The 22,600-nt window shown below is 53.8% G+C and overlaps 8 protein-coding genes across 8 annotated transcripts; 5 read left to right on the forward strand and 3 right to left on the reverse strand.

The window, feature by feature from the left end:
* Positions 1 to 1,027: 1,027 nt before the first annotated feature.
* A1O3_03529 (uncharacterized protein) lies at positions 1,028 to 4,411 on the forward strand (the record flags this gene model as incomplete). The annotated part of the gene is made up of 1 exon (XM_007733665.1): positions 1,028 to 4,411. One exon carries the CDS (start codon positions 1,028 to 1,030, stop codon positions 4,409 to 4,411), a length of 3,384 nt encoding a protein of 1,127 aa, XP_007731855.1.
* Positions 4,412 to 5,037: 626 nt separating this feature from the next.
* On the reverse strand, positions 5,038 to 6,227 carry A1O3_03530 (uncharacterized protein; the record flags this gene model as incomplete). The annotated part of the gene is made up of 2 exons (XM_007733666.1): positions 5,038 to 5,992; positions 6,049 to 6,227. 2 exons carry the CDS (start codon positions 6,225 to 6,227, stop codon positions 5,038 to 5,040), a joined length of 1,134 nt encoding a protein of 377 aa, XP_007731856.1.
* A 2,234-nt stretch (positions 6,228 to 8,461) lies between these two features.
* Positions 8,462 to 10,094, forward strand: A1O3_03531 (acyl-CoA dehydrogenase; the record flags this gene model as incomplete). The annotated part of the gene is made up of 4 exons (XM_007733667.1): positions 8,462 to 8,575; positions 8,673 to 9,134; positions 9,199 to 9,516; positions 9,573 to 10,094. The coding sequence occupies 4 exons, from the start codon at positions 8,462 to 8,464 to the stop codon at positions 10,092 to 10,094; spliced, it is 1,416 nt and encodes a 471-aa protein (XP_007731857.1).
* A 185-nt stretch (positions 10,095 to 10,279) lies between these two features.
* Positions 10,280 to 11,539, reverse strand: A1O3_03532 (arsenical-resistance protein; the record flags this gene model as incomplete). Its single annotated transcript, XM_007733668.1, has 3 exons — positions 10,280 to 11,023; positions 11,081 to 11,223; positions 11,299 to 11,539. 3 exons carry the CDS (start codon positions 11,537 to 11,539, stop codon positions 10,280 to 10,282), a joined length of 1,128 nt encoding a protein of 375 aa, XP_007731858.1.
* Positions 11,540 to 12,916: 1,377 nt separating this feature from the next.
* On the forward strand, positions 12,917 to 14,389 carry A1O3_03533 (uncharacterized protein; the record flags this gene model as incomplete). The annotated part of the gene is made up of 3 exons (XM_007733669.1): positions 12,917 to 13,405; positions 13,456 to 13,933; positions 14,028 to 14,389. The coding sequence occupies 3 exons, from the start codon at positions 12,917 to 12,919 to the stop codon at positions 14,387 to 14,389; spliced, it is 1,329 nt and encodes a 442-aa protein (XP_007731859.1).
* An 896-nt stretch (positions 14,390 to 15,285) lies between these two features.
* A1O3_03534 (uncharacterized protein) lies at positions 15,286 to 17,838 on the forward strand (the record flags this gene model as incomplete). The annotated part of the gene is made up of 2 exons (XM_007733670.1): positions 15,286 to 15,560; positions 15,615 to 17,838. The coding sequence occupies 2 exons, from the start codon at positions 15,286 to 15,288 to the stop codon at positions 17,836 to 17,838; spliced, it is 2,499 nt and encodes an 832-aa protein (XP_007731860.1).
* A 689-nt stretch (positions 17,839 to 18,527) lies between these two features.
* On the forward strand, positions 18,528 to 20,315 carry A1O3_03535 (uncharacterized protein; the record flags this gene model as incomplete). The annotated part of the gene is made up of 3 exons (XM_007733671.1): positions 18,528 to 18,983; positions 19,060 to 19,293; positions 19,542 to 20,315. 3 exons carry the CDS (start codon positions 18,528 to 18,530, stop codon positions 20,313 to 20,315), a joined length of 1,464 nt encoding a protein of 487 aa, XP_007731861.1.
* A 1,096-nt stretch (positions 20,316 to 21,411) lies between these two features.
* On the reverse strand, positions 21,412 to 22,471 carry A1O3_03536 (RP/EB family microtubule-associated protein; the record flags this gene model as incomplete). Its single annotated transcript, XM_007733672.1, has 5 exons — positions 21,412 to 21,956; positions 22,048 to 22,125; positions 22,225 to 22,259; positions 22,315 to 22,386; positions 22,458 to 22,471. The coding sequence occupies 5 exons, from the start codon at positions 22,469 to 22,471 to the stop codon at positions 21,412 to 21,414; spliced, it is 744 nt and encodes a 247-aa protein (XP_007731862.1).
* Between the last annotated feature and the right edge of the window lie 129 nt (positions 22,472 to 22,600).

Here is a 22,600-nt window from a genome sequence, read left to right on the forward strand (position 1 = left end):
CTAAGCCCAGGCTATATAGTGTATCCGTACTCCGTATAGTATGCCTAAACCAGCCTTCTGGTTAAAGAATAAGGCTGGGAATACTTACTTTTGACACGTCAGTCCGCTCGAAGACGAGGACGAGGACGAAGACGAGGACGAGGACGTACGGTCGATTGCACCTGGGATGGAATGGAGCACAATATAAGGACTAGGGCGTATCGCTCTATGCTGTTCTGTTGATGGCGTCTCGAGACTCAAACTATTCTTATTCTATACTATACTATCTCCATAAGGTGGTCTTCAAGTTTCTATATCCATAAGGTAGGTTGTCCGTGTTCAAGTTTCTATATATGGCCATACCCTACAATCAACCAGGTCAAAGTCATAGCTGCCGCTGTACTGGATAAGAGTTCTTGGTCCACATACATAGCACTGGACACTGGACAGATTCTACGACAGGACTGCGGAATCCTGCCTGCCCAATTTCGACTATGGTTGATTCGCCATGTATATGTTTCATGGCGAGTGTGACGAGATGAGGTTCGGAGCGGAACAACTTATATTCCGTGTCCAGGTAGTACGAGTGACCTATTATTAGGCAGCCTTGTATCCGTATATGTTAGCCGCTTCCTATTATAATGACAAGAGTGAAGGTCCTCCGTATTTTGCTCAGCGTGATCCGAGCCACTGGCACCTTCATCGTTTCCCAGCTTCTTTGTGATACTCAGCTCAATAGATAGATATTCAGCTCCATCTCCTAACCCTAGCCCTAACCCTAACCCTAACCCTAAGATCACTGGTGCACCAGGTCGGCGGTGGCGGTGGCTGTTGGCCCCCAAACCCAGCCACACACACGGATTCGTCGTTCTTGGTACACATACACATACATAGCCTGATCCTGATCCTGATCCTGACCCTGACTCTGATCCTGACCCTGGCTCTCACCCTGATCCTGACCCTCGCCCTCACCCTCCCTCTCGCGGGGCAGCCTGAATCTCACTGCCATGACCGGTTCGACAGCTACAGCTAGAACCTGCACATCCACATGGACCATATTCCTCAAGCACTCGACAATCCTCATCCTCGCATTCAAGTCCCGTTTGTGGTGACCGAGCAGTTTGAGCAAGTCATTTGCCACCACGAGGACGTCCAAGCAGAAATCGATCACGACGGTGACGGTGACGGTGACGGCGACCAAGACCAAGACCAAGACCACGACCACGACCACGACGATGACCAAGACCACGACGATGACCATAACCATGACCATGATTCCCGAGCCTCGTTCCTGGTAATCACCAATGGCAGTGGCAGTGGCAGTGGCAGTGGGAACGAAATTCAAATTGTTCGGAAAGAAGCCGATATCTTGAGCTTCTACCAAGCCAGATGCTTCTTCGGTCTCCTGTGGGACCTGTACCGCGTCGCTGGGCGGCAGCTCGAATTCGACCCTGAACACTACCTCGAGCGGCAGGATGTGGATGCCGACTCAAAGGCAGCAGTGATCATCAGTACGAAGGGGCTTCTGATGGAGCTTGACATGATTGCTTCGACAGGACAAAGTCTGCCGGATGATGCGAAGATGGAGAAATTCATCGAACTGGACCGGTGCATTCGAGTGGCGCAAAACCTGACCGCCCAGCTACAATCGTACGTTGCTGAGAGGTCAGATTCGGAGTTACAATCGTACGTTGCTGAAAGGTCGAATTCGGATTCGGAGTCGGATTCGATTGAAAACTGCGACCAAGGCCGTGGTGACATGGTCACATCACAGAAAGAATTCGTGGTTCTGCAGGCGGTGGTCGAGTCCACCGCCGTGCTGGGCGAGACCATCCTCACGGCCGCACGGCACATATATCTGCCATCATCGTCGGTTTCAGCATCGGTGCTCGAACCAATCTGGAGCGGAGACCTCCCTCCAGCACCTCGAGCATTGTTGTGCATGGACCGCTTCCGGAAATGTGGGTGGTGTCCGCGACAAGTCGCAGAGACGTTCGAGACAGTCCTGGGATCTAGGTCGGTTTTGTATTCGCTCAGTTCAATAGACAAGAAGAGTGCGTCGCATGGGAACCACGAACACTGTTCTGCCGAAACGTGCGTGTTGGAAGATATTGACAATGACACATATCGGCCTCTGCACACGCCGGATTGTGGCGGCGGCAGTCATTGTCCGCTGGTTCCAGAAGCTGCAAAATTGGGCGCACAGAATGAGGCTTCGACCATCATCGCACGGATGATCCAGGAAGGTTGCATCCCAGCCATCAATCTCGTGGAGCAGCCGGGTTCGACTCCTCTGTTGAACATCAAAGCTTACCACCGCCAACCAGGTCACCAACTTGAAAAGGGCCGTCCCGGTCCAGGTCCGAGGAAGCGGAAGCGATCGAGTCAGGGAAGTGACACGATGGAAAGGACCGCGATACTCCGTGATCCCGTTGTGAAAGATGATACGCGCGCACACGAACACAAGAGAGCACCGACCACTCTAGACACTGAGAGTACAAGTCTGGATGAACTGGCGAGGCTCGACGATGTCGATGTCGATGTCGATGACGAAGATGCTGACAAAGACGAAGATGAACATAGATGCCATCAGTATATCGCCATCTCCCATGTTTGGAGTCAGGGACTGGGCAATCGCAACATCAACGCAATCCCCCTATGTCAGCTGCGGCGACTGCAAAGGTTTGTGGACCTTATGGTTCCTGAACATCTGCAGCCCATGCCGTTCTGGATCGACACCATTTGCGTGCCACTGGATCCGACGACCCGAACCATGGCCATCAAGGAGATGCGGACCGTGTACCGGGATGCTTTGGCCGTGTTAGTGATTGACGGCACACTGACCGAGCTGGATTTGGATTTCTCCGAGACCCAAACTCAAGAGTGCCAACGGCCAAGGCCCAGAATGGCAAATTGGCAGCTCGAGCTGCTGATGAGAATCCGCGTTTCGCCCTGGGCACACCGGTTATGGACGTACCATGAATCATGGCTGGCTCGAGACATGTACTTTCAGATCGGCGAGAAGGACACGCCGGCGATTCATTCCCGAGACATTGTCGTTCCCAGACTACAGAAGACGTTGAATCCCTATCCCTCCCGCCATAAGGAGAAGACGAGAGAAAAGGAGGTGGAGAGACAGCTCGACCTCGTCGAACTCTCCGACTCAGACTCGGGAACGGAGGACACGAAGGAAGACCAGAAGCAGATGGTAAGAGCCGTGCTCCCGCTCGAATATACGGCTGCCTACCTCCTCGTCGAGGCCAGCGCACTTCAGCTTTTCGGCGGGCTTTCTTCCGAGGATGAATCTGAAGCCGACGGCTTCCACCAGGATCTCCGAGATCTGAGCCGTCAGCTGGCTTTGCGTACCACCTCTCGCCTACAGGACGAAGCCATCTGCCTGGCTACATTGCTTGGATTGGAGGCCGCGGCCGTCATGACCGACGCCAACGGCGAACCCGTGTCGGATGAGGACAGGATGAAGAGACTCTGGGAGATCCTGGAGGCGGATCGTATTCCTGCCGAGATCCTGTTCTGCAATCGACCGACGTACGGCGATCGCGGGTGTGGCTGGATGCCCAGGAGCCTGCTGAGGGATGATCGGGGGAACCCAATCAACCGTATGCGCTGTGGACAGGCACTGGCGAAGCATGCCGAACATGGAATCCTCGTGGAAATGGGCGGGGTTGCGTTTGAGATTCCACAAAATGCCGGTACTAGTACTGGTACCAGTGGTGGTGGTGGTGGTGGCGATGGCGATGGCGATGGCGATGGTGATGGACCTGGTCTCAACATGTCTCCCTGGGACGTGGTACTCGACATTGCAGGGTACAAATATCGATTGGTACAGGTGGAAGCGTCCGCGCCGATGCATGATTGGAGGTCATCGTCATCCTTTCCCACAGGCAACGGCGCAGGAAAGGCCAAGGCCAAGTTCGCCGTATTGATGTGCCAGAACGAGCTGAGGATGCTCTTGGACAAGGTCGAAGACAGGCTGGACGGATCGCTCAGCCACTCTAGCGACTTGCCGTTTGGCTTGCTCGTCACTGTCCTGGAGAACCCGATCTTGCATGGTTCACCGGGTGAGGCTTCTGCTCCTCCGTCCTCGCCCTCGTCCTCGTCCTCCGGAGGAGGAGAGGAGGGAGGAGATGGCGGCTCGGCCTCTTTCGGCGTGGCCTACGTCCTTCAGAGAGAAATGGTCGAGTTTGAGATCGTGTTGGACGATGATGATGATGATGATGATGACGACGACGACGACGACGACGACGACGAACCGAGCAGTCGAGGTGGGAGTGAAAGTGAAACCGAAAGCGATACACCACTGGAAATCTCGACGGATGACGAGTCGTCTAGGCTGAACCTCCACGGTAAGCCGGCCGCACTTGTTCACACCCAAGTCTTCTCTCCCGAAACTAGAAGTTGGTGGGTTGGCTAGAAGATTTATTTATCGGTTCGAGCTCTGTAGGATCTTCGTCTTCATTATTTTATTGGGAAGTGTAATGCAGCTCATATGCGACCCCGAGTGGGCAGGGGCACGCCATGATGAAGCTGATGATGCCTATTGAGTTGATCTCCGTTGGCCTTATACCTGATCTTTAGGTCCCTTGAAGAAAAGATAAGTACAAAGCAGGCAGCACATATGAGGCAAGACATGCACCGAGGTGATGGCCAACATCGATCTCGATATTTTGATCGCCATGAGACCTGCCACGCCGTAAAATCTATTCTCTCTTCTGTCGTGGGGACGAGAATATCGTCCTATTAGTACATTTAAGAGCAGGGTATCTCTTTCATAAAAGCGAGTGCTTCTGATCCATTCCGTTTGCGCCAGTTCGCATGCAAGACGTCAAACGCCAGTTTTAGACAGAGTTGCTGCTAAGCCGACCCGGTCGTCATCTTCTTGGTGACGGTAGAGGGGCAGGGGTGTGTTGTACAGACAATGTAGCGGGATGACTGTGTCGAGTGACACGATCTCAAGAAGTGGTCCCAAAGAGGCGAAGAATGATCTCGTACCTGAGTGGCATGCGTAAGCGACCGTATACAAATCCGAATCCAGGAAACTTACATTCCAAACATGATGGCCGCGCTGGGTACGACCCTCAGTAAATGCGGTGTCATGCCTCCATATAGCCCTGCTAGACCTTCCTCCCTGGCCACCACTTTGAAGCACTGGATGAGCCCAGTGTATTTCACGGTAACTTTGCCGGTGTCCGTGGTGATCGTCGGCGCCTGTCTTAACCGCGTCCTGACCACTTCGTGTGGATATGTAATGACAGCAGCGACGAGTTTAGCCCCTGCAGCGGCGGTGAATTTGCCAGCCCATTCCTCGGTATTATCGAGCCATGTCTGTTGGTAACCTGGAGTGGCCAGTCTTTTGGCTTCGCGCCTCGCGAGGGCTAGCTTCATTCGTTCGTACATGACCCATTGTAGCGTCGATTCGGTGACTCCAAGATACGAAGCTGTCAGGCCGCGATAGAGTCCCCTGATCCCCTCATGTCGGACGGTCTGCTTGATACAGTCCCAGCTGTTCTTGTATTGGCGTCCACGGGTCGGATCGTGGCTCGCATTGTTCTTGTCCAGTTGCAACCTCGTCTTGACCAGCCAGATCGGGTTCGTGGCAGTGCCTGTGACGATGCCCGCCGTGGCTGCCGCCACAAGATGAATGCTCCAAACATTCTCACGACCTTCCGGATTGAAGTAATCACTCAGTATCCTCTTGCCATTACCGTAGACGTAGAAATTAATGCTTCGTGCGGGAACGACGCCGACTAAGTTCGCACCTAGCCCGCGGAAAAGAGCCCGGAACCCTTCATGCTGGTGTATAGATCGTAGGATTTGTACAGTCTCGGCCAAGTGGAAATATGCACTTCGGGGGAGAGAGAGGAGGGTGGTCTTTTGTGGCAACGGGTGTTGGGCGTGGAGGGTTTTCAACTGTGTTTGGTAGAAGTCGGATTGTAGTCGTGTCTTTAGGACATCGAGAGGAGAGGTTAAGGCAGCTGCGGTCATCCCACCAAGACTGGGGTTTTGATTAGTTTGCGTCAATGGTAACAAAGAATTCTGAGGTCGCCGCACCCGCCTGCCACAAAATGGGCCCACGGCTTAGCCACGGGCCCGTCTTTGGTCACCGAAGGTGCATTGCCGGAGGGTATCTCTGGAACCACTTGACCGGTTTCTCTGGCTTGAGGTAGCAAGTTCTCTTCTCCTCTCGTGGTCACCTGGAAAGGCTTGGAGGGAGTTGCGGAAAATGTCATGAACGTTGCGCAAGAGCGCAAGATGAAGCAGGCTTAACGGGAACACGAAGACGAATGGAGAATAATGTACAAGAACAGAGGAACAGAGGAACAGAGAGGGTAACGAAGGTTGCCGGTGCGCAGTGGCAATGAAGATGAAGGTGAAGGGAAGATTGAATTTCCTGTCCTCTCAACGGGCGAGGCAAAAGCGAGTTCCGGCGTCATCGCCAAACCGCCGCAACACGAAAAAAAGTTTCCCGACTTATAGCAATCACGTGATACTGGGACACGTGTTGGATCTTCTCTCCTGGTTCCGCACCCTCATTCCGGCTTGTCATGCTGTAGATTTTTTTTTACCAACTCATCGATGCTACAACCTTTCTGCGTACGAGCTGGTCGAGATGCCTGTGAAAGATCAATACTAGCATACTTCACACTTTGCTGTGTCTGCGCACCCCAAGTGTCAGTCAGCAGAGCCGAGGTTATGTACATGCCGCGAGCCATCTGCATCCAAGATTGCCATTATCCACCGGAATTATCATCTACCATCATTATTCCACCGAGCCCTTCGGCCGCCGAGGCTAGCCTATCTGAACGTCTCCGGTGGAATTGGTGCTAAGACACCCTGCCTCCTAAGCCTATCATTATCCAGGGTACTCGTACGGTCTTGATTCTTAATGGCAACCATACAAGAAAGAAAATACCAGCAGCATTCAGCACTGCCAAACTTGTCCCTGCTCGAAGAGATATTCAGTCCCAACAGCACTCGTCTGCGGGCCCTCCAAGATCCCGTGGTCGTTTCCTTAGACCTTGAATACGAACGCCATCCAACTCGGATCCGCCAGATTGGCTTGAGTGTCCTTGACACCCGCAATTTGGCGAGTATTGACGTTGAAGACACCCATTCAGTTGCCCGCTTCGCCTCGAGTCATCTCATCTTACTCCATAACCGACATTGCAAAGCATACTGTTACGGCGACCCTCTACTTGCGGAAGGTAGAAGCCTCGAGGAGATCCTACGCCCTTTCGTAGTAATCAATGATGAGAATGGTCAACCCCGCAATATAGTGCTGGTGGGACACTCAATACACGTTGATCTAGCATTGCTCGAAGAATGTGGACTTGACTTAAAGAGTCTTACACAGGTCCAGGCATATGTCGACATCGCGCCAATCTATACGCGTCTCTTTAGCGATATTAACCACAGAATGAGCCGGAGCCATATGTGTCAGCGACTCGGAATTCGCACAGTATCATTTCACAATGCAGCCCACGATGCGCTATATACGTTGCAAGCGCTGTTAAAGCTTTTCTGCATATATCAGGACGAGAAGCTAGCATCTCCTGATAGCATTATGCGGATGCCTCAAGACGAGACGGAGGCCGATCGGAGGATATTATGGGATTGTCAACTTGAAATTCTTCGATTTCTCGGTCAAGAACTTGGTAACCAACTGTGGATGGGCAGTCCCAAGAGCCGGCGACGAAAGCAGCAAAGAGAAGATCATCTTCGTCACCTCCAGTCTCGTACACCTCTCGACGCTGTGACACCACTCAAAAGACAAGTGATATAGCAAGGCTAGACCAATAGAGGTCACATGAACTAGGCTATTAGGTTATGCCCCCGCATCCCTGGCACTTAGAGAGACACTTGCAAGATATAGTGTGAAACGTCTAATGACCACGGGTAGGTGACGGGTGTGGAGGAAGGGGGATCTCATCATAGCGGAGGGAGAGGGAGCAAGGTGTCGCTGTGGTCTGACAGACCATTGTAGGCAGAAGCACTGTCGTGATCAATCAGCCAACTCAAGGACAATTCTGGGGTTGGGGTAACAGTAAGGGTAAGGGTAAGGGACGGTAATCTGGAGCAATCGGAAGTGGGCTCAGGCTCAGGCTCAGGCTCAGGAGGCGTGGTCGGAGCAAGCAGCTGTTGGTGTTTTGCTTCTCCGCCCCAACTGGAGTGAGGAGTGAGTACGAGTGTACTGTACTCCGTACCACCAAAGTACTGCTAGTTATCCGTACTACTATTTCAGCCTCGGCTCTCGGAAGCGGCGAACCGCTCCCGCCACTGCTGCCCATCAAGCAACCGGCCAAGGAGCTCGCCTTCATAATAACAACCATACTCCGTACACTGTACAGCACTCTCTTCCTTGCCATATTACTCCCGTGTTGAAGGTCAAGCTTGACCTTTTATATCACCGGCCCATCTACTCTTCTTTCCCCCATTCGCCACGCGCTTGCTCCCAACTCCCAACATGTCGGTCCCCTATCTGCTGAATAGTGCCGCCGGCCATATCCCGGCCTCAGAGAAGATCCCTGTCATTGCCAGACCTTTCGTCAGCGACCGGGCAAAGAAGACCTTGGATCTGGTAAACATACTCCCCTCCCTCCCTGATTCCTTATTGTGACTCGGGTATCATCCTGTCAAGCCAGAGCCGATGCCAACTGTATCTGTGTGCCCACTAGGTCGAGAAGTTCGTCGAAGAAGAGTGTATTCCCGCCGATGAGGTCTTCAGGCAACAGATCGGCGAAGGCGCCGTCACCCGCTTCGACTCACATCCCCAGATCATTGAGGATTTGAAGGCCAAGGCCAAGAAGCTGGGTCTGTGGAACATGTTCCTGCCCAAGAACCACTTCAAGGAGGGCGCCGGCTTCAGCAACCTCGAGTACGGCTTGATGGCCGAGTACCTAGGCAAGAGTATCGTCGCTAGCGAGGCAACCAACTGTGCTGCCCCTGACACGGGCAACATGGAGGTCTTTGCCAAGTACGGCACCGAGGAGCAGAAGAAGAAGTGGCTGGGTCCCCTATTGAACGGCGAGATCCGCTCGGCCTTCTTGATGACCGAGCCCCAAGTCGCCAGCAGCGATGCCACCAACATCCAGCTGGACATCAAGAAGGATGGTGACTACTATGTCTTGAATGGACAGGTATGCATGCTCCTGACCCGGTTGGCCCTGTTTACTGTCTAGGTTGTTAACCATTCCCTCGCAGAAATGGTGGGCGAGCGGTTCAGGCGACCGCCGCTGCAAGATCTACATTGTGTTGGGCAAGACGGACCCTACCAACACGAACGTGTACCGACAACAGTCTGTCATTCTCGTGCCCGCCGACACTCCGGGCATCACTATTAAGCGTATGCTGTCGGTCATCGGGTTTGATGACGCCCCCCACGGCCACGGCCACGTCCAGTTCAACAATGTCCGAGTACATAAGAGCAACCTGGTTCTCGGCGAGGGCCGAGGTTTTGAGGTGGTTCAAGGCCGTCTTGGACCCGGCCGCATCCACCATGCCATGAGATCAGTTGGAGCTGTAAGTCCCTGCCGCGTTGCCGCGTCAGAGGAGTCGAGTACTGATGAGATGTCCAGGCCGAGAAAGCGCTCGAGCTCTTCCTAGCTCGAATCAACGATCCCGCCAAAAAGCCGTTCGGCAAGCAACTCTACGAGCACGGAATCATGCTGGAGCGGGTGGCCAAGTCGCGCATCGAAATCGACTCGTCCCGTCTGGCCGTCTTGAACGCGGCCATCAAGATCGACCAGTCGAACGCCAAAGATGCCCTGAAGGAGATCGCCGAGGTCAAGATCCAGGTTCCAAACATGCTGCTGGACGTGCTCGACCGGGCCATCCAGGCGTACGGTGCGGCTGGTGTGTCTCAGGACACGCCGTTGGCAAACATGTGGGCTAGCGGTCGGACCATGAGAATTGTCGACGGCCCGGATGAGGTTCACATGCTGCAACTGGGCCGAAACGAGAACAAGCGCGGTGCGGCCTTGTTGAAGCGGATCCAGGCCCAGAAGGAGAAGACCAAAGAGCTCCTCCGGCAATATGGCTTGGAAGAGACCGACCCATTGCAGCTCAACCGTGTGAGCGGAGGCAAGTCGAAGTTGTAGAAATATTGATCGCGGGGGTTTGTCACTAGTCATGCAATTCTGAGCATCCAGGAAAGATGACACCTCGTTTCTTTGTCCCTATATGACTCCTGCTGTTCTTCTTCTCTCGTCCATCCTCTTCCATGGTTTCTGTCCCCCATTGCGTGATGGATTCGTGTATGTTGGACCCAGAGGGTGAGACCGCCCTACGCCTTCCAATCCTTCCGCCTTCCCACCCATCGAACGACATAGACGAGGCCGAGCAGGACTGGTACCTCCACAAGAGGCCCCACGGTTGCGGCCAGTGCCTGATCACTGTCGACGCCGTAGGTGGCGATGGCCACCGCGATTGCCAACTCGAAATTGTTGCTGGCCGCGGTGAAGCTCTGCGTGCAGGCGAGTTTGTATCCGAATCCCAGTCTCCTGGTCACGGCCAACGAGGACAAGAACACCACCGCAAAGTAGACAATCAGAGGCGCCGCCACTCTGACGACAGAGACGATCTGATGGACGACACGCCGGCCTTGTGAGCCGAACAAGACAACGATGGTGAAGAGGAGCCCAATCAGAGAGAGCGGTCCTATCCACTTGAGGAATCTGCGTTCATACCACTCTTTCCCGACCATGTTTCGGAGGGTGAAGCGGGTGACGACGGCTCCAGCGAGAGGGATGCCCAAGAAAACACCGACGCTTTTCGCAACCGGGCCGTACTCCACCGGGATCGAGTCCGAACCCCGGCTGATGACTTGGATGAAGAGAACTGCCAAAGGCGCGAACAAGACCATCTGCAGCAGAGAGTTGATGGCGACAAGGATGGCGCAGTACTCGCCATCGCCGCCGGCAAGACCCGTCCAGATCAGGACCATGGCAATGCATCTGGCGATTCCCACGAGGATCAGCCCTTCGCGCAGGCCCGGTTCGTCAGGCAGGAACGCCCAGGCTAGTGCAAGCTGGTCCTTGTCAGCAATCGTGCGGGTCAACAGCGAGAGCCACTGGAACGTACGTACCATGAAGAGAGGCGCGATGATCCAATTGACAACGATGCTATACCCGACTTGCACCCACAATGTCTGTTGTCGGAACGAATGGTGCAGCGTCTCGAACCTGACCTTGCAGAGGATGGGATACATCATCACCAGCAGTCCGATTGCTGCATGCAGGGTCAGCTTGCCTTCTGCTGTATGGCTTTAGAGAAAGGGAACCCATTTGGGTCACCTTCACCTACCGATGGGGATGGACACTCCTACGAACTTGCCTCGTTGCAAGGCAGGACCTGTGCCAGGCACAAAGTTGCCCAAGAGGATGCCGACGAGCATGGCAAGGAAGATCCATAGTGCGAGGAATCGATCAAGAATCCCGAGACTTTTGAAAGCGGACGAATGAATCTCTGCGGCTTGCTGTGCCTCGACATCCTGGGCAGAGGCAGCTGAAGGGACGGAAAGTCCATCTTTGCCGTCAATGGCCATTGAAGGCGTAGGGAATGCCCAAGGGTACACTCATACTCGAGATGGGTGATGAAGATTTGAGAAACATGACCATGACAATCGACCCTTTTCAAGGCCAGAGCTGTACTGGTCTCCGTTCTTCGCCATCATACTACTACTGTACGCTGTACGGTGTAGAATCTTGTAACCAATAACTTCCTCGCGGTGACACACTGGCCAGTCACCAGTTAGAGGACAGTGGTCGTAGGTAGTATGTAGGCACTATTCCTATATAGTGTTAGTATATTTAGACATCAATAGGCCTAATACACATGGCGCGCAATACCCCGGGCGTACCCCTAAGTATATTTACCTACCTGTTGTGCGTATTGATACACTTCAATGAGGTAGTCTCAACAACAGCGTCAAATATCCTCTATCCTCTCCAAGCGACGGCGTCCCCCGTTGTATATATATCAAAGGGTCTTCAGCAGCCTTAGGGTGGGTGCCAGAATTAAAGGCGGTTCATATGACGGTTATACACCAAGTGGCTAATTCACGAGTGAATTATTAGTTAGGTACTTCATCCTTTTTGGCGACCGTCGTGGTGTAACGGTTTGGGTCAACCGTGACATTTCCCCTGAGCTGGCGCGTCAAGGTACCTAGTTCCACGGAGTACCGAGTACTAGTCGCACAAGCAGATTTGCTCGCATCAAACGGGGCGGCTATAATAACAATCGCTTCCTCGTCCTAAGCTTTTTAAGCGATCTCCTGTGGAGAACGCGTCGCCCATCTTCTCAGTCACCGGGCGTTTGTTGCACCTACTCCTTGGATTTAGAGCTTGATGGTCAACGACTCAACCCCTCCATCCGGTGCCAGGTGTGAAGAAGCTCCTGCCAGGAAGCTACCCCCGGGCGGGATTGGCCATTGAAGGATTCGAGGGGTCCTAAGGGTGGGAGGAAGAAACTAATCCACAGGTGACAGGAGTGACTGATTTCTCCGAGTTTCGGTGCTGATACGAGTAATTAGTACCCACACGCTTCCCCTTTCGTCGCCATGGCCAGTTCTGGACAAGAGCAATTCCTTCGTCATGCGCCGGCCTCTTCGCTTCCCTACAATAGCTCGACGCCAGGCTGGATGGGCTGCAACGGCGAGATTCTGGTTGCTCGCGAGCGTGGCCAGCGTCACCCTCGACAGCCGATGAGATGAGATGAGATGGTCCATATAGCCACTTCTCCGGCATGTTGTTGTTGTTGTCTTCAAGGTATCGATCGCGGCCTCAAGTCACTCGTTTTCGCTTTGTGTGCTCTGTACTCTATACAGTCGTCCTTCATTTCGACCATCTGGCTTCTTATTCTCTCGTTAAGCATCTTTCTTTGTCGAGCTTTACCGATTTATCAATCGCTAACCTGAGGGACTATGCCTTTCTTTTCTCGCGCAACCCTGGTCGGTGGTTGTCTTCTCGCCTTGACCACGCGAGCATACGGCCAATGGAATGGTGAGGCACAGGCACCTGGCGTCGACTTGCGCATTCGAGCCCAGGTCTGTACTACGATCATCGTCACCAGCACTGGTGAATGGTCTTGGACTCCCGACGCACAAGCAACTGTTGAAGCGTGGGGTTCACTGCCGTCACACAACGCAAAAACCCATTCTGGGTTCCCTGGCTTCCTTGGAGAGTCATCCACAATTTCCTCGAGCGTGAAGCACTCTTCTCACGCCCCCAGCGGTCCAACTTGGTCCCACAAGATCGGGACCTCTGCACCCGCTCCAGCTGAGCAAAGCAGTCCTCCGGTTTCTTGGGAGGAATGGGAGCAGAACAGCACACCGGTTTCGTCAGAGGGATGGGAACAAAGCAGTGCCCCCGACACGTGGGCGGACTGGACGAGCTTCGGAGAGGCCAGTGCAGTCAAAACGACCACCTCACACGCCGTCAAACCCATAACCACTTCCTCTAGGGCTACAAGGACCCCCTGGGGCAACACTACCATAGCTGTCACGTCTCCTATTACGACAACCATAGTCACGATTCCCAGCACTACCACAACTACGACCACCACAACCACTACTACCACAACTACTACGACCACCACTACCACTACTACCACTACTACTGCTACACCTACTACGACAACCACTACCACTCCTACAACGACAACTACTACGACACCAACAACTACTACTCCTACTACTACGACAACTACTACTACTACCACTACTCCAACAACGACCACAACTACGACAACTACTACTATTCCTACAACCACCACTACTACGACAACGACCACAACTCCTACAACGACAACCACTACGACAACTACCACTACTCCAACAACGACCACAACTACCACAACGACTACTACGACGACCACTACGACGACCACTACCACTACCACCACAACCACAACCACAACCACAACTACAACCTCCCCCTCCGTTGTACCAACTGACTGTAATCCTGGTGGAGCCCAACCGACCTTCTACCTCCTCTCCAGCGGCAGCGGCTCGCCATATGATGACGACTATGTAGGAGTTGTCGAGATCAACGGTGTAGGAAGGCTAGACTTGGTCTCGTCCGAGGCCGAGGCCATCACCTTGACCTTCAATGACTATTGCAACCTGGTTGACACTTCCACTGGAGATGAAGCATACGTCACCACAATACCCGAGTTGACTGAAATCTTCCTGTTTGCACCGAACACTGCCAACTACTCCCCTTTGGTTTGCAGCGTTACCGCCGCCAACACGCTCGACTGTGTCCAAGGCGTGCGCGACTTTGCCACCTGCCCGGCTGACGGAAACCCTCTGTTCTACGAAGACGGCACAACAGCGGGATGTGCCGCCATTACGCTCAGCCTGGTGTATGTGTCAACTGAGTCGGTGCCCCGGTGATGGTGATGGGAAAGGCAGATGCGAAGATGGACCTCACCAGCACGAGCTATGTTTCCGTGAAACTGGCTAAAGGACATCAACTGGGATCGCGGGGAGAAGGGGTCGAGTTGCGAGAGGTATCATATTCGACACACACGAGACTACTACTATAGGTAGTATTTCCACCTCCGCCTCATCGGTGGCGTGCTGTACTAATAATACCCATTCATCCGCAACGGTTTTCCATTCCGCCTGTTCGGAGGGACAGACTTAGATCGGGTGAGTATATATATAATACCTATATGGTTGCCATTAAGAATCAAGACGGCACCCCAGATAATGATGGGTAGGATTAGGGTTAGGGTTAGGGTTATCTAAGCACCAATTCCACCGGAGACGCCTAGATACTTAACCTGAACCGAGGAACAACGGCGAAAGGAAGGTACGAGTACGGGTTGAGGGGCCCTTAGGCCTTCTCGTCCTCCGTACCTGGCCCCAGGTACCTAGCAGGTGTGGTACTCCGTACTCCGTACCTACCTTAGGTGCCTGTAGGCGCTGTACCACCGAGTGGGCCACCGTGGCACCGGGCGGAAGATTCAGGGCGAATGATAATTATGGCTGGTCGGCACCATCACCCTTAGGTGACCTTAGGTGAGCCCTAGGGCCCTAGGTGACCCTGAACACTGAAGGGATGCCGTCATCCATCATTCTGGCTGATCGCCTGACCAGTGCTCAATAGTAGGACGTAGTACGGATAGTGGGTGCAGACTGCGCTCGCTGCCTCTTCTTCAACATCTCTTCCAGCACTCCAATGTGCTTCTTTTGTTCTTGGCTATCGTCTTTGTCGCTCTGAGGCTGTGGTGCTGTCCATCTTATCCTTTTCCTCATCGTTGTGCTGAACCTCTGTTCCTCCCATCATGCGGCTGGTATCCGCGTGGGCCGTCCTGCTGGCTACCGTCGTGGCCCTGGTACAATGTTCCAGACTGACCCCTCCCGTCCTTCCTCTGATTGTGCGCAATCCCTATCTGAGCACGTGGCTGGCCAATGCGAGAGATGCACCTTGGGAGAAATGGCCCATGTTTTGGACTGGCCAGGAGGTTGGATTGTCTGTCCTGGCTAGCATCCCAGGTCAGAGGACGGTATACCCGTTGCTCGGAAGACCCCAAGACTCGTTGCAGAAAGAGGATGACAGGTACGGACGGGCGCACTCCTGAACAGAATCCTAGAGCTAATGTTGGCCCGGCAGTTACATCCTCTCTTCTCCTATATATCACGGTGCCCAGTACGATGCGTCCACCACCAACTTGTCCTACTCCATTCCTCTCCCTGCTTCATATTCTTCCTCCAGCAAACTGGACATCACGCTTTCGTTTCTTTCCCCTATAACCCCCACTTCCACGGTTAGACAGTCGGTCCCTGCCAGTTATATCACCGTCTACGTCCATGGAAATGTACCGGTGGACATATACCTGGATCTCAATGGCCTGTGGGTCAGCGGGGACCGAGGGAGTAAGATCGTCTGGGCCCTCACTCATACCGCTCTGGATGGCGTGGACCCCGGGTTCATCAGCTGGGAAGTTAAGCGGGAAGTCGAACAGCTCTTCACCGAGTATCAAGATCGCTCGGAATGGGGCACGCTGCACTTTTCAGCCCCGTCCAATGTGCGGCATGAGGCGGGCACATCGGCACTATTAAGACAGCGCTTTGCCCGGACCGGCACTCTTCAAGACTCCGTGGACAATCGGTTTCGCTCTATTATGGACGAAGAGCCAGTCTTTGCCTTCTCCAAGTCGTTTGCCTTGAATGCCAGCGCCAGCGCCCACTCGGTGCGTGAGGATAGCGTCACCTTCACGGTTGCCCACATCCAAGACCCTGTTGTGCAATTCGCCTCTGCCCGTGGCCTGACTCTTATGCGACCTCTTTGGGAATCCTACTTCCCGACCGTCAGCCACCTACTCACCTTCCACTATCTGGACTTCCCACAGGCAAACGCACTCGCAGCCAATTATTCCGCCCAACTTGCCATTGACGCCTACAAGTCTGGTGCCGAGGACTATGTTGACATCGTGGCACTGTCAGCTCGTCAGGTGCTTGGAGCTACGAGCTTCTCGGGCACCCCAGACGATCCAATTTTGTTCTTGAAGGAAATCTCATCCAATGGGAATTTCCAGACCATTGACGTTATCTTCCCAGCCTTCCCATTTTTCCTCTACACGAATCCGCGATGGCTTGGATATCTTCTTGAACCCTTGATCGAGCATATGCTTAGTGGGCAATATCCGAACAAGTATGCCATGCACGACCTCGGAACCCATTTCCCGAATGCTACTGGCCACTTCGACGGCCGAGACGAATACATGCCTGTAGAGGAATGTGGAAATATTCTCATCATGGGCCTAGCATTGGCCAACTCCTTGAAAACGGAGGCAAACACTTCTGTCTCGGCTGCATGGCAACCGTGGGGTGAAGCGCCATCCAAGGACCCGAAGAGCGACAGCATTGCTCCTTTGGCAGTGGGACAGCTTGATGGCGTCCGCTATATCGATGAACCCTGGGTCGGGAAAAAGAAGAGTCTGAATCGGGCCAAGAAATGGGTCAGCAGGAGTTACCGATTGTGGAAACAGTGGACAGGGTATCTGGTGGAATTCTCCTTGGAGCCTCACAATCAACTGTCGACAGATGACTTCGCCGGATGGCTGGCCTTACAGACCAACCTTGCTCTCAAAGGCATCATTGGCATCAAGGCCATGGCCGGTCTTGCCCGGCTGATCGACAACCACGAGGATGTCAAAGTCTATAATAACATCTCAGAGGTCTACATCGCAAAGTGGGAAGAACTTGGGATTTCCCGAGACAAGACGCATGCCAAACTTGCGTATGACTGGTATGGCTCATGGACGACCACATATAATCTGTATGCAGACAGTTTGCTGTGCTTCCATTTGGCCGAGGAGGACTCTACGCAAGGGACCAGCATTGGCGGACGGGACAAATCCCAGAAGCCACTGAAGGACATCGATGGCGACAAGATGGGCTTCGTGCCGAAGCACATCTACCAATTGCAGAGCGATTGGTACTACGCAGTTCGGCAAAAGTACGGACTCCCACTGGACTCTCGACATCTCTATACCAAGACGGACTGGGAATTCTTCGCCATGGCGGTTGCAGCGCCCAAGGTGCGAGCGGAGATCTTGCAATCGGTGGCGAAATGGGTCAATGAGACGGATACCGACCGTCCACTGACGGATTTGCATTCGACCGAGGGCCGTGGAGGGTTCCCCGGCCCCAATTTCTTCGCGCGACCCGTCGTTGGTGGGCATTTCGCATTTTTGGCACTGGAACAGGCATGCAATGGTCGAGCTACCGAAGGCTTGAAGTTCTTGGACGATGGTGTGGTGAAGGAGGTGGATGTCCAGCGTGCACTGGAACAGGAACGAGGAGAGGCGGATTTCTTCGCGGGGGAACTGTAGCACGAAGACGCATATCATATGAGCATGAACATGAAGTGGCATCGCGAGTTCTCGCCCTCTGCTTTATGGTCCTGTGGCTCTTCGATCTGGTTATTGGATCCCATGTCGCGACGTACTCCGCCAGTTGCTCCGTTACTGCGCTCCATATGGCATAATTACTGGCCCCATCTGGCATCGAGGAACGAGGCAGACCTAAGCCAGTTATAGTATAGCCTGCTGGCGGGCACCAATCGTGACTCGTACGGTAAGGTGCGGGTCGGCTCCAAGCAAGTTGCCGCAGGCCGTCGCGGTGTGATTGGCGTAGGGCACGAGGCTGGCGTATTGTACGGTACTCGTACTTTGCCATGTCGTGTTGTGCATCCACCGCATCCATCCGTCGACGTGACACCGCGACTTGATCTCCTACCCTCGGGCTGTTCCCTTCGTTGCGTCGCGTCTGTGGTTGAGGCTGCAGGACCATCTATCTGGTCAATCTACCTGTTGTCTGTTGTCGAGTCTACACTCCTCTGCTTTGTTTTACACATCCTTGCTTCGAGCTTGATCGTTTGGTCTTCGAGCACGCACTTGTTCGCATTTGCACCGCGAGCGGACGAGTTTCGCTCACCCTCAACCCTATTCCCTGGCACGACTGCCCTCATAGGAAGGCATACTCTCAGCCGAAAACCACACCCACACTCTCTTGCCCCAAAATGAATCCAACAACCTCTCCTGCACGACGCGTCCTCGGCGAGAAAGATGCCAACGCGCTTCTACACACGCAGTCGGCGCGGAAGGCCAACCGTGGCTTGGAGAATGCCAGTCCGGTCGCTCAGCGGCCGTCTTTGAAACGGCCCGTTTCGCTCTCGCCCATCAGTCGACATGCTGGGCAGAAGAGAAAGATTGAGGAAGCATATGAGCAGGAAATGCCGGGGTTGGACTCTCCGTCTCGAGACGCGAGCATGGCCCATCCCATGTCCCAAATGACGGAGATGCTGAGCGACAGCCCTTCCGAGCATGAAGGCCCTTACAAGACCTCGGTGGATCAATACAAGTCCACGCCCAACACCGTCTTCTCTTCGTTCCGGCCGTCCCAGGACGAACCGTGCCCAGTCGAGGCCCAGTTCGAGATCCATGAAGAACCCAGCCAGCAGACGTTGGACACAATGGTACAGAGTCCACACGACTGGTGTTTGCATGAAACCCACCCCCGAGAATTAAGGCTAACTGCTTCCTTTCCTTCAGCATGCCATCACCCTTCCTCAGAATACCTCGCAGCTCATGCCGTCGCTCCGACCGAACCTCTTCAAGGAAGGGTCGCAAGTCAGCCTCAGCATGTCGAGTCTGATCGATTTCGAGAACAATCGGTCGTCCGAGGGCGACGACGACGACGGCATGCAGATGCTCGAAGAACACGACGTGGTTCCCGACCAAAGACCAAAGACGCAGGAGGAAAGCAGGAAAGAAATGCTCCTAGAGGTAGGTGATTGATTGGGCCGACCCAGCCATTAGCCAGTACTGTCGTCTTTGCCCGACCCATCCATTAGCCATTACTATCGTCTTTACCCAACCCAGCCATTAGCCAGTACTGTGGCCTTAAGTTCTGTCGCCTTGAGTTCTGTCGCCTTGAGTTCTGTCGCCTTGAGTTCTGTCGCCTTGAGTTCTGTCGCCTTGAGTTCTGTCGCCTTGAGTTCTACAGCGCTGACAGCGATCCTTCGTGTTTCTAGAAAGCAGAGACTCTGCGCACTCGGCTCCAACTAGCCATCTTCAAGATCCAGACGAACCAAGTCTCGCGGCCCTTTGCACGGCTTCAAATCCCCGAAGCGAAAGCGAGGTCATCATCCCCAGACCTGGCCGCTCTATCATCCTCTTCGCCCGGCTCATCTTCCACCGTCAGAGCATACCCGGGTCCGGGTCGAAGCCCTGCTGTGACGCAGCAGCAGCAGCAGCAGCAGGACCAAGAGGCTAGAGTTGCCTCGGCACGAGCCCGCGCGACCATGGGCCCCAACCCCAAAGTGAGGAGTCTGTCGAGCCTCCCGATGCCCAGTATCGCCCCTACAGCCTTCTCGGCCCGATGGAACAATGAGCTTGAGCTCGAGGCAGTCGAGCAAACTACCCAGTTCCAGCGGCAGTTCCAGTTCCAGCGACAGCGACAATCTGCATCTGCTCACTTCCCCAGCAGTCCACCGCTACCGTCGGCGGACTTGCCATCCACTGCTCGCCACCCAGACCGGAGGGCTGATCAGCCCAAAACTCCAATGCGGTCGTCAAGTTCGACATCAGCATCTGCATCTGCATCAGCATCTGCATCCCGACACGCCGACAACTACAGAGCCAACGCTAACTCTTCACAGCGCAGAAGCCACCATCGCCCTGGTGGGCTCACTAGTAGTGTGGTCAAGGGTGAAGCTGCGAGTAGTCTGCTCGAGCTTGTGCGGGGTGGTGCTGGTGCTGGTGCTGGCGCCGCAAGGTCTGGGGGCACGGGTATGTGCGGACTATAACTATAACTATAACTAAAGGGCTTAAATTTGGTCGGCCTCGGGTCAAAGAACACGATCTGTCTACAAGTCATGGATGGGACAGCCAAAAAGAGGAGGGCCGATCCGTCTTCAAGCCATGGATGTGTCTGCCTCGGGTCGAAGAGCACGATGGTCGAAGAGCACGATCCGTCTACAAGCCATGGATGAGTCTGGACCAAGATTCAAAATATGCGGCAAAGGTGTCCGCGTTGAGTGTCGCACTCATCAGCAGTTCTGGACAAGACGGAACGGGGAGGGATTCACGACTACTGCCGAACATGGATGCCAGACAGCCGAAGAAGGAGGGACGATCATGATCACCTAGGGCCTAGGGACTTGCTTCACTTGTACGCAGCACATGAAAAAATCAATCATCAACCATCTACAACTCAGAAAGCGAACCGTACGCTAAGATATGAGATATGAGATATGGCTTCGTCCTATCCACCTCATGCCGGATCAGGCTGTGGCTGCGGATTAGGATTAGGATGAGGATTAGGATTAGGATGAGGATTAGGATTGTCTGTGAACCTAGACTTGTGAATTGTGAAGTTGGAAGCTTGGAGTTTGAACCAACGCTCTTGCGCGGCCATCACATAGACATAGAGGGGAAACGAGGGGAAACTCGAATTCAAATCGAATTCTTCAATGATTTATGGAAACTCGAATTCGTCAATGATTTATGAGTGGTTCGTTTGACTTCAGCCGCCAGTGTCTGCCCTGTCAGCCACGCTGGATTGCGGCTTCGGCTGACAATCCCTCACCCTCACCCTCAATCGATTGAATCCTCCAAAAATCGCCCACCCCGGAGTTTGACATGTACATGAAGCCAGTTCAGACTGTCCACGCTCAACCCCGACGGTCAATTGTAATTGTGCTCAAGCCCCCTTTCCCCCTTTCCCCCGGTTTCCTTTCCTTTCATGCTGTCGTATCACAGGGCTGACCTTGAACTCATGCCTCCGCCTCGAAATGTAATGCGATGCAATGCGTCGCACGGCCACGCCCCGTTGCTGTTGAACAGATCTCATCGTGGCCTTGTCGACACTCTGCTTTTGCAACCCACCAGCCCTAAGCACATCTAAAAGGTTTCTGGCTCCTCGGCACCATTGACATCCACATCGGGGATCTCGAACCCTTCCTCTGTGCTATAGAGTATGGTTTGGATGTTTTTCACCAGCCCATTTTCGTCTTCCTCAATAGACGGGTCTTGCTCGACTGCTGTCTGGAGTAATAATTCGATGTCTCGAAGTTTGCTGAAGTAGAAGTCTCTTTCCTTCTCCAGGCCAGCAATCGCCTCTTTCAACTGCTCGTTCTCTTGTTTCAGGGCTGTCGTACTGGCGGTGGATCCTCCGAGAGCGCGTGGTGCTGGTCTGTTGACCGGAGTAGTGCCGACCTTTCTCGTGGTACTCGTTCCCGTGCTGGTTCTTGCAGCGGCTGGAACTGCTCCCGCTGCTGGCGCCCCAGCTCCCTTCCTCCGCGCCACCGCGTCGTAATCGTGACCCGGGAAGTATTGATCCCAGAATCTCTTGGACCACTGTAAAAACTCCAGGTTGTCTTGCATCTTGCATTTGACCAGGGATTCGACGGGGACGGTTCGATCGATGCCATGTTTGGTGAAGCAGTCTGCGAGTGATCAAGGTTTAGGTTAGTGACCGCGCGCCCGGCACACAACTTCATATAAGTTGGGGCGGGGTGTCGCATAGCTGAGACATACTTTGTAGAATCTTGAAATTTTGTATGTAGGCATATTCTGTGTTGACATTGAACTTGACCCGGCTCATTGGGATGTCAACTACAAACCACCTCGCACATCAGTAACAAGCCACTGCTCGAGTGGTTTCAATGGCGTAAAGGTCGGGATATAAGGGTGAATTCGGGACCAGAAACGTACGGAAGATGGAATCGAAGAGTTGGCATAGGGCAGCACTGTGAGAGTTGACTGTTAGCCAGCATCAGTTCCGGGCGCCTTTTGGTCACCTACCCCGTGCCGCATTGTTCGACTTTGGTGATGTTGAGCTGAAGCAGGCCATTGAGCCAGGCCAGCAATTCCTGCCTGCATCCGATTAGCACCGATCTGCGAAGTCATTCTTTCCATCTGCGAGGAAAGATCTTGAGGTTGTATACCGTGATTCGCCCATGATCGTGAATTGCAGTTGAGCGAAACGACGAGGCGAAAACAGGCGCGGGCAGTAAATAATCAGCGGCAGGGAACTTGAAACCCAAGGGTGCAGTTGAAAAGGAGCAGGGAAATGAGCCGGAGCTGCGAC

This window comes from Capronia epimyces, assembly GCF_000585565.1.
Source record: "Capronia epimyces CBS 606.96 chromosome Unknown aczIQ-supercont1.3, whole genome shotgun sequence".
Classification (NCBI taxonomy): Eukaryota; Fungi; Ascomycota; class Eurotiomycetes; order Chaetothyriales; family Herpotrichiellaceae; genus Capronia; species Capronia epimyces.